We start from the raw sequence: 11,354 nt of genomic DNA on the forward strand, positions 1-11,354 counted from the left end.
TGTAGGATAGTTGTTGTATAAGTTCTCAAACAGATGCTTCAGAAACCAACCGTGGAACATGTTCAAAAGGGAGTGGAAAGGGGGAGGGACTTTGTGTTAGCTTCAAGAAAATGTCCTATTTCATGTAAAGGAAAAGCAATAAAAACAATCTGGTTCAATGTCATCAAACTTAAACCCTTTCACTCAAAAGCAAACACAAACAACCCACTGATCTGTAGTAATAAAAATACTCTGGCCCATTGACCCAGGAAATTGGCCAAACCAACCCCGATTTTGAACGGGTGAATGGATGCTACTGACCACACGCACTTTTTCATTATGCGGGTTGTTGTAGTAGAAGTAGGAGGTTTTCGGTAGCGTAGATTTGCGGGGGGAAATCTATGAGCTGTTAAAAAGTACTAAAATTGCCAGAACGCATTTTTCCATTTTGAGAGCAAAAAAAAAGTTGTGAAAAAACCTAGACGAGAAAAGCAAGCATTTGCGGAAAAACACTTCTGTCAAAATTGTGCTGTTCGATTTCTCCGAAACGCTATGAATTTCAACGATCTGGAGCAGCTGGCGAATCGATGGCTGACGGAACTTTCCGAGGACCTTGAACCGACATTCATCCGTCAGGCAGCCAGCGTCGTGCGAGAGTGGGACGCCAGCATCCATAGGAACGTAGACTTGGTAGGTTGGTAACAATCATCATTTTATCAAAACAAAATCAAACTCTTTCGAAGCAGCGCAGAGACGGTCTTTTTTTTCGAACCTCCTCCACATTTGTCGCAGCAGCAGTTAAAGGCGAATAAAGCGGAAAAAAGACCAATGAAAGCTATACATCATCTACCGAAAAGTTTCGGGCTTTCGCCTCCATCATCATCTGTTCCTGAAAGTTTTCTTCCGGGAAAGTGGTTTTTCAATTTGTTTCATCTTGTCTAATTTCCCCAACTTTTTCTCCCTCGCCCCTTTAGCTAGAAATTCTGGGCCAGCGTCTTGCGGCAGCCAAACGTGATCAATCAGCGCTGGAAGATTGCGTTGAACTTTGCCATGCTCAATCAGCCGAACTGGAACAATCAATCGACCGGATGGAGCGCTGTCCAACGGAAATCCCACCATGGTTTTTGGCAACAGTAGAAGCCATCAGCAGCAGCAGCCCCGGCCCCAGTCCCAATCAAGCCGCCTCCGGCCATCAGCCTGGCCGCTGTCCTGGCCGTGGCCCTGGTCCCGAGGCGGCTCGCCGGCTTCATCAATGGATCAAACCATCGGCGGGACGAAGTGCTTTCATTTGCCAGCGAAACAAATTGTAAGTTGTGAATCATCATTTCTTTACCAGACTTTTGCCACCTTCCAAGCCAGAGGTGTCGGTGGTTTTTGAAAAGATGGATGAGATTTCTGTGGAATTTTTTTTTAGCCGTTTAAATTAAATTTAAGTTATAATTGTGTTTTTTTTCCTTTATATCCAGTCCATTTGAGTAAAAATTCCTCTAGAAAGAGTGATTCAGTCTATTTTCACAACTGGAAGGCTGATTAGTTTTTTATCAGCATTTGTATTTTTAGATATCTTTTGAAAACAAGTGGACATTTAAGCAATTTTTGCACATTTGCTGTTATACAGTTATTGAAAAACTTTTCCAGTACAACTGTGTTTAATGTTTATTCTCAGGCTCTAACTCACGGACATCGAATCAGAAGGCAAACCTGCCAAACTGAGTTGAAAATTTTGAATTCTGAATTCAAGATCTGTGGCATAAATTTCACTCGCATAAACTATTTCACTCGCATAAACTATCCTTTGAAAATGTCGCAGATATTTAAGAATCTGGAATCCTAATCCAGCTTATGAGAAATTTGTTAAGATTTTTTAAGATTTGATTTTGGTTGAAAAATTTGTGTTGAACCGAACCTTAAGATTTCATTTTAATTTTCGGCTCTGAGTTTTAACATGTCTAAATTTACAATTCTTAATTTACAGTTCGGTTACAGATACGGAGTTGAACGGACGTGTTTTAAGAGTGCTTAGCGTGTGGTTATTGTGAAGACACAGAATACAAAATGGAGCCCAAGCGAGAAAAGACTGTCAAATTTCATTTCGGGAATCAGACGCGTAATCCAACTAATGAGGAATTTTTTAATTTCTTTCGGAAAAATGGATGGAAGTGTGACGACCTAAGTGCCATGTACCGGGAAGATTTTAGTTTATTGGTGAAATTCCAATCGGAAGAATTTTTGCAAATGGCAATAGCGAAGCTGGATAATCCGGTGCTCTTCGAATATGCAGACGGCAGTATAGCAAACGTGACAGTTTCTGAAGCCAATAGATCGCTCAAATACCTAAGGATTTTTGGTCTTCCACCGGAGGTAGAAGACCACTATATTTCTATGGTTTTAACGAGGTTTGGGAAAGTGAAACAATTGGTTAGGGAGCGATATTCCATAGACTCTGGGTTTCCCATTTTAAATGGGGTCAGAGGCGTCTATATGGAAGTAGAAAATGAAGTACCAGCTAACCTTGATATTCAATGTATCAAGACAAAAATTCATTATGAAGGTATGCGTAAAGAATGTTTCGTGTGCGGGGCATTGGATCATTTGAAGGTTCATTGTCCCAAAAAAAGAAACCTGAACATTAGGTTGCTGGGTAATAAAGAGAACAGTTCGTTTGCTAGTGTTGTGGCAAATGGCATCAACGTTTTGACGGAATCGGAAAATAAATCGATACTATCTAGAAAACCGGTCACCTCATCTGTGTTGGATACTCGGAGAATTGAAGTAGCTGCTGACGTCACCGTTGAGATAGGCGACAACGTGGATACAGTAGAGGACCACGGTAATCCTCGTGTGCTATCTGGAAATCAAGATCACGCTTTGGCAAACAACGTTGCTTGCGATAAGGCGGGAGAAAACGAACGAGTGGAAAATGCTGGCGAAGAATGGCGTGAGGTAGAGAAGAGAGAAAAAACGAAAAAACGAGACAGAAGATCTTTCAAAGAAAAGGGCGAAGACACTTCGGAGAACGAGACGCCTGGACGAAAGCAGATCATCGTTGCAGCCAAAGGCGAGGATTATCATCGAATGCAGGCCAGATTTTCAAGGTCACGTGAAACAAGGAGTGCCTCATGCGATTTGATTCGAAGGAAAAAGTAGATAGTTGAACACTGATTGCCAAATAATTTACAACATTAGTTTAAAAGTTTGTATGCGTAAACTATGAATACAACCAGATAGGAAAAAGTGATGAATTGGTGTATAAAAATAGATAAATTGATTTTCGGCATACTTGTTTTTGATAAGTTTGTTAGTCATAATCGCAGAGTAGCAGTTGAAGCTATCATACTAATGAAGAACAATTGATGGAAATGTTGTAAACCCAAAAGATCTGTAAAGTTAGGTTAAGATTCGTTTTAAATAAATAAAAAAAAAAAAAAAAAAAAAAAGAATAAATAATGATAGCAAAGATGTATCGGTTTAGACTAACGGTTCAATTTAGTTTGATATAATATTTTAAATGCTTGGTCATATCACATGGTGTTAAAAGGTTATCGGATTAACTCCCAAAACCCCCTCCCCATTCCAACGGCCATGTTGCTCCCTACTTCATCTACTGAGAAGAAATTTTTTTTTCGCCCTTCAATGTAATTTCCCCGCGGAGGCCACTGCCATTTGGCGACGGAATGCTGTGGGTGCCCTGGACCGATTTACTTGTCCTTGGTGGGTGTTTCGCTGGTGGAGAATTAGTTTAGTATGTATTTTATTGACAGACAAATTAAGCTCAACTCGACACCGCCGACGGACGACCAAACTTCGGTGGATTACAACTTTGACATTTCATCCCATAATGGAAATCAAGCTGTAATTTATCTTTCCACGATTCACAAACGACGATAGATTGAGCGCGACGATCTCTTTCCCCACGGGGAGGCGCACATTCACAGGCAGGAAGGTGTCTTTGTGCTGCCTGTCTGTCTGTCGATTGATCCGCGTGGAAAAAACGATGGCCATCGTGGCTAGTTCAAGCACAACTTGAACAAAAACTGTTTCGATGAAATAACCCCTTGGAGGCATGTGAACTTGATGGACTGACGTTGTTCCTACCTACTGCTTGACTTCTCGTGAAGTCGGGATGCATCCGCGGACACGAATGTTTAGTTTACAGATTTGCGCTCAGTTGGAAATCTGCAACCGTCGGCAAATTGGTCCTGTGTTGTGAAGGCTGAGATAGTTACAGAACGTTAACTTTTGGGTTTTATTTTAGTTAGTTCATTTCAAACATAAATTTTAGATTAATTTTTATTCAGAACCCCGTCAGTTCAAACCAAAATTTAATAAATTTCCTACCAATTTCCATGCTTACAGATATCAAATGTTGCTGGCGATGGCAAGTCAGCGGGATACGATTGCAGATGACTGTTTGCCTACGGTGCGTGATTTGCGAGATGAGTTGGAAGAGACAAGGCGTAAGACTTCGTTCTTAGAGGTAAGTGCCACAGATTTTCCCGTCTGACTGAGAGGATATTTACAGATTGGTTGATTTTCTTTTTTTTTTCCTAGTCATCTATTTTATTTTTAAACTGCACTTGATTGATACAATGTACCATCCGAGGTGGTGGAGAAAACGGAAATAGGAGGAGTGTTATATATGAGGAGATATTTGTAGAGATTTCCTTTAAATCCTGTAAGATTGGTCTTACCACTTCCGCCGGCGTCTCAGAGACTCCCTTTGTTGGGCCTCAGGGCGACACGCTTATTCACAAAAAACCAATCGCAGGGAATGTCGGTTGCATGTAAAGAAAACTCTCAAATTTTACGCTTCTATATGGGTACATATATTGCCAGACTTTACACTGCTTGCCCCCACTTCCTTAACTAATGCTAACCTGTTAGCGACCTTGCCCTTACTGCTGCTGACGAAACCTCGAGGACTGATGGCGACCTCGATAGTTTTTTTTTTCCTTGAGGGGTTGCGTTCTAGGACGTTCTCGGCTACCTCCCCCTCGACACAAAAAGGCTTCCGTCGTGGGAGCCCCGACAGGACGTTCCAGACTTTCTTCGCCTCGGAACAAGATGACTTCCGTCGGTGCACCAATGCGGCCTATGCGATTTTTTTTGGGTTTTAGTCAAAAGATAATGTTCGCGCTTTGGTGGTTTTTGGAAGAGTGAACGAGGATCAGCCAGTACCCTTTTAGCTGACCTTAACCTATCATTCAGGTCGTTGCCCTCGCCTTGGCGCTCTTGCTTTTCGGGTTGGGTTTTGTCGACATCGTTACTGTCGTTAGCTTGGTCGGTGTATGTGTCTGACAGCAGGGGGTTTAATCATCTGGGGACTGCTTTTAGGAGAGAAAACTTAACATACAAATGACACTCACTGCGATATACTACAAATAAACAAAATTTACATTTAACGCGAACAATCTATGAAACCTCATTGGAAGTGTCATCTGGCGCTTACAACCCGCAGCTCAATTCAACAAAAATTCACGAATTTTTAACACCTTGAAACACTTTGAACACCTTACAAAATCGGTCGAAAAGGAAAAACTAATAGGCATCGCCATTCTTCTTCTTCGTCTTCAAACATCAACATGGCCAACTTGTATGCATCGTAGAAAACGAGAAAATTAAGGTTCCTCATTTATTTTTTCAACATAATATCTGATACATAGAACATGCATTACAGATACTATTACGGTCAGGCCAACCATGTGTTGTAAAGCTTGCTTCATTTAGAATTGGAACAAACTTTTGCTCATATTGTGGCGCTCCTGGTGGACGGATTTGAAAGTTCTTGGCGCCAACGTGTCGGGATTTTGTCAGCTTCACGTATGTATTTTTGACATTCCACAAATCGACTATACTTTGGAATGTTGGCAACGTTATTTGGAAAATCCATTGTGGTTTGCATCAAGACTAGCTTAACAGCTAAAATGGATCGATGGAAGAAACTATTTTACAGCAAAATGTCGCCACTAGCGCGTAGAGCTGTCAAACCTCACGACCAGAAAAAAGACTCACAAAACATTTCATAAGCGCGAAACCAGCAGTTGGCTCGAATAGAGAAAAACATGTTTGAGATTTCAGAACAGGTTAACACAGACAAACAGACAGGACACTCTGAAGAAAATCCGATCATTTTTTCGCAAAGTGATTTTACTGCCATCTGTTGCCGTCATTGCCTACCAACATCACGATTGTAAAATAAATCATAGTAGGAAGCCATGATATCTTGGGATTTCTAACTCAAGTGTAAACAAACAATCCATAGTTTTTGTTGATGTCATAATTTAGTAGGAAAATTTTAGGTTTTCAAATAGCCGTGATTGATATTATTAACGTAATAAAAATAGCTCACCCAGAGAACACAGGTAACGGAAGTGAAAAACGAAGTATTGATTGTTCTTTTTTAAGTGCCAGAAATAAATTATGTACATTCAAATGAATTCGAGCAGAGGGAAAGATGCCCAATCAGAGACTGCTGCAACAAAACAAAGGACAATCGAATAATCCTTCAGTGACGGAAGTCAATATTTGAAACCGTTGAGAACTTCTCGAATGGATTTCTAGTGAATTTTTTCATGCATGAATATTGTTTTAAAAATATAAAAATACACTTTTTTTTAAGATAAGTTAACCCCCGTTTTAATTGATTTTTGTAAATTTATTTCGGCATATCGATGAATCGGTGAATGAGTTTTTGATTTCCGTAAATTCCCTTTGAAATGTTGTTATGCGGGTTAAAAATTAGGCATACGTATTAACAAAGTCCATCATACAGGTTAAAAATTTGGCATACATATTAACAAAGTCTAAACATTTTGAGGTTTTATTTTTTTTAAATCTATGAGTTTGTTCGTTTAAAAAATATTGACAATATAAGCTGAGACTCAGGTTTGCGCCAAAGTATTTTTTTTTCTAAGTGCAATATTGTAATGTCTCGATAAGCCTTTTTGATTTAGGTCAAAACTTTATTTCAAAGAACTTTCTTCTCTCGTTTTATACCAATTCTGCAGTAACTGTGCTTTTCAAAAGTCAGGTAATAATTCCAGAATTGTGGACGAATTTCACGCCCGATTTACGGTACCTCTAAAAAATACCTCTAAAATACTCTGCAATAAAACTTTGTTGTATAACAACAAACAAAAATCAACAACTAACAAACGCCATGGAAATGACAGTATAATTGCACCGCTACCATGATTAAAAGTTCAGATTTGCTTTTAAGTGATTTTTGTGCACCCTGGTGTCGACATTGCCTAGCTTCGATAGAGTTTGCGAAAAACGAAAACCGAGTGTGTCCTGTCTGTTTGCATGTGATGTTAATTTCAAAACTTAAATAAAAAAACATTTTGTTCTAAAAATATTGCTAACTTATCGTTCGTTGGATATGCATAACGCTGCATATTTTTTTTGTTTATGTTATGAATTCATTGATTTGAAATTAAGGAAGTACCTGAATACATACAATCATATTTACTAGACCTTTGTGGTTATAATGACTTAAATTATGAAGATTTCTTATATTTTGTTTACATTGAATAATTCCATTACGACCAGCAAAAAAATCAGACTCGTTACTGTTCCGCCATCACTTAGTTGCAATAAATTTGTTTGAAAATGCGCCAGATGGCATAGTTATTTCCCCCTATCGGTAAAATATGGAGAAGGCCCTCAAATTAATCCATTGCCCAGAAATACCGTACGACGTGTTATCAAACGGTATAAGGAAACATAGACGACGATTGAAAAGCCTCAAGCCAATCTTCGGAGTGGAACTATCGACCGGCAACTGCGTGGTAAGATTTGGAAGACGATTAAGAGGAATTTCTATCTGTCGAACCGTGCTTTGGCCAGAAAATCCGGTGCTGCTCATAGTACCGTGAAGAGAATTCGACTCCGGGAGGGAATCAAGTCGTATCGAGCTAGCAAACAGCCAAATCGGACCATAATACAGAATAGGGTGGCCAAAATCCGTGCCTGGAAGCTATATGACCAGGTGCTGACCAAGTTCGATGGGTGTCGTCTGATGGACGATGAAACCTATGTCAAGGCTGACTGCGGACAAATCCCAGAACTTGGAACTCAGGTCAAAAATTTTCAATGGCAACGTTTCGGGGGGATATTCTAGCCAAATTGATTGTCGACAAATTCTCATAAACATTTATTATTTGGCAGGGCATTTACAACTGTGGCAAAAAAAACGAAAGTTTTAATAACAAATAATGATGTCGGAAGTACACCAAAAATATTTTATTGTTGGGAGCACAATTGCTAAATCTGTGGATGGAAATGAGGTTTTTTATGCAAAGAAATTCTAAACTTTAGGAAACAAGTGAGTAAGTATTAATCAATTGAATTTTATTAAGACTTTTATTTGAAAACAAATTTCAAAATTTTTAATTGTTTCTACTTTTAACGTCTAAATAAAAGGTTATAGCGACTATACTCGCTCTTTAAAAGAAACGTTAAAGAAACAGGAAAAAATAATTAGTACAGACGCGAAACCTTTTGAAAACTACCCTTTTAAAAGATTTCATGGTACAAGTGAGAAGTTTTATCTTGAGTAAACACAGCAAATTGTCATCAAACCCAGTAGACACAAATTTCCAACATGTCGTCATAGTAACGGATCAATATAAACAATTAAATTAAAAACACAAAATCAAATAACCAAAAATCAAAGAAATGACTTTTGTAAAAAAAGATTTTCTTGATAAAACATACAAAAAACGTATGATTCCACACTTATTTTCGAGAATTTTTAATTTTTTTCATTACTTTGAAAACAATGTAGAAAAGGTAGAAAGACAAAGGATAAACGAAAGATTGGAAGTTCCTCACCAAGTTCTTGTTCTGCTACGTCTGCTACGATCCGGAGAGACACGTGTATGCATGAAACGGGCTTCAATCCATAAATTTTTTCATACATCACATTCAATTTTCCCCAAATTTTCAACAATGTTTTCGGTTAGCTCACTAACACAGAATATTTTTCCATCAGGTAAATTCCAAGGGTTTTTTAAGGCGCCATTTTGTTCCACTCGACGTTTCACTTTACGATCTCTGCATGCTCGTGACCATTCGAACACAGGATGGATAAATCAGTTCACATGTGGTTTGGTAGAAGTATTTTTATCAGGATAATCTTCTTTTATTGTACACCAATTTTTTTAAAGTATGCCATATAACCATTGATTCTACAAACTTTGAATTGAAACTCAAACGATATTTTTGTAAAAACGAAAACGAGCGGAAAAAACGCGCCTTAAAAAAACGCGTCCGTTCGTGAGCAAAGCCTGCTGCCGATTAATAAAAAAAAAAGAAAAAAGCAACCTTAATTTATTCCGATATTAAAAACATTCCCCGTAGCACATCGCGTTTAACTTACTCAAAATTTACGTAAAATAGGTAAATTCCATGAAGTACGATTTCTTAAAAGGACGCGTTCACGTATTTATTTCGTAGCATCTACGAGAAAATCAATTGGATACAAAATATACGAAATGTTTTGCTATGACCATCGGCCATGAAGGTTGGAAATTGTAAGGTTTGAAGAAGTCAAAAAACACTTTTTGCAATACCTACATATGTCAAGTGTTGAGCTTTTAAAATGGAAGAAGAAAAATTAATGCGATTTTAAACACTTAAAGTGGTATCGAACACAAAGTGGTGACCTTCAACATTACGAAAACGGCGATAAGGCGATCAATTTCACTTAACCTCTCTAAAAGTTAAAAAAAAAACTTCCAGTCGAGCATTACGATTAAAACATTCCACCAACATCTGCAACGCGATTAATTAGGTGCGAACTTGTTGATACCCGAGAGTTTCCCGCAGATAGGAAGGCAGATACTCGGCAAGCGTTAAGCTGAAAATATGTTTTCACGACCTTTCACCTCGCAAAATAATACTTAATAATCAAAAGCTTTTCCGGCAAACACAAACAACAGCATCATTTACTCTTGACTGGTTGGGGTTGGTATTTCGATCCTTTGTACGCGTTTTATGAGAATCGGCCCCTTGCTAGCTGCCTGCCTGATGATTGCAGTAAACTCCCACCACCTGATTTTCCCTTTTTTCCTTTTCTTTCCAAAACAGCAACACCCACTTGGCCAGCTGCTAACCTACCATCTGGAGTTTCTAACCGGCATCGAAAGACAGCTGCAAGCCACCGAAACCCTGCTGGAGTCCAACGCGAAAAGATTGGGCCAATGTCCTAGCAAGGCGGAACCAGGTCAATCTCGCCAGGCCACACCCAGCTGTTGGAGGCAATTTCGGTGCTAGCCAAGCGATCCTGCAGCGAAAATAAATGGCGTTATTTGGCCAATTTGACCGCCTATCATCAAATAGGTGAGCAAGGAGGTGGACAACAAACAACAATCCTGGGAAGTGATTATTCAGCAGACTAAACAACAACAAAACCAATTGGCATTCCGGTGGCAAGGAAAAGCGAACCATCAAATCAAAGCGTAATTAGATTTCAATTTAGCAGGCTTCCCACCTCAAGTCGCGGCTGGTGGCCTTGGAAGTGTAGATCAATTGGTCAATCTGCTGGCCAAGAATGATGTTGGTTCAACGCTAAATTATTTGTTAATAAACCAAAATTCATTGTAATTTTTTCGAATTGAACACGCAATCATAGCTTGTGGAACTTACAAATACGTACATAGATTTATGAGAATTGTCAAGTTAAGCGAAATTTGTTAAAAATTCAAAAACAAAATTTAAATGGTCAGCATTGTTAGTATCTTAAAGAGTATCGATATTTTCCGAAAAAATTGAATCTGAAGTTCCTGGCAAAATTGACAAAGGAAGTTTTACACAGATAAAAAAAACATGAAATTAAAAAATTGAAAAAATTTTTTCAGAATTGCTGCACAATTTTCAAAAAAGCAACATTAAGATAATCAAAATGGACAATGTTGACTGAGCGAAGTTGATAAAATTATCAAACTTGATAAAACAGACTGAATCCACCAAATTTGAAGTACAAGTGCATAATACACAAATTGCCGAAATTTTCAAAATTTAAAAAAAAAACCAAATAGTAAAATGAAATAAACAAAAATAATAAAATTACAAAAAATAGATTGATACATTAAAATTGTAAAGTTAACAAAAAAAAAAGACAAAAATGACAATGATGACAACTTTTGGAATTGAAAATTGACGAAAAACACACAATTTTGGATTTGATACATTATAAAAGGTGGTCATGCTATCAGAACTACCCGATTTTTTTTAATATGCAAAAACTGTAAAAAATATTCAAACTTTCAAAACTGTCAAAAAATGCTTAACTGATAAAATTGTAAAAATAAAAAAAAACATATTTGACAAGTTTAACATATTTAGATTTTATGAAAAATGGTAAAATTGTC

At 38.0% G+C, this 11,354-nt stretch overlaps 1 protein-coding gene across 1 annotated transcript; it reads left to right on the forward strand.

The window, feature by feature from the left end:
• The first annotated feature begins 444 nt into the window (after positions 1–444).
• Positions 445–10,724, forward strand: LOC129757858 (uncharacterized). Its single transcript, XM_055755210.1, has 4 exons — positions 445–669; positions 954–1,285; positions 4,336–4,456; positions 10,072–10,724. Exons 1-4 carry the CDS (start codon positions 532–534, stop codon positions 10,255–10,257), a joined length of 777 nt encoding a protein of 258 aa, XP_055611185.1. The 5' UTR covers positions 445–531; the 3' UTR covers positions 10,258–10,724.
• Positions 10,725–11,354: the final 630 nt, after the last annotated feature.

This window comes from Uranotaenia lowii, chromosome 3 (assembly GCF_029784155.1).
Source record: "Uranotaenia lowii strain MFRU-FL chromosome 3, ASM2978415v1, whole genome shotgun sequence".
NCBI lineage: Eukaryota > Metazoa > Arthropoda > Insecta > Diptera > Culicidae > Uranotaenia > Uranotaenia lowii.

Coding starts and splice junctions, on each gene's coding strand:
- LOC129757858 (XM_055755210.1), top strand. CDS start 532: ATGAATTTCAACGATCTGGAGCAGCTGGCGAATCGATGGCTGACGGAA. Junction 1,286..4,335: donor ATTTGCCAGCGAAACAAATT/GTAAGTTGTGAA, acceptor CCATGCTTACAG/ATATCAAATGTTGCTGGCGA. Junction 4,457..10,071: donor GTAAGACTTCGTTCTTAGAG/GTAAGTGCCACA, acceptor TTTCCAAAACAG/CAACACCCACTTGGCCAGCT.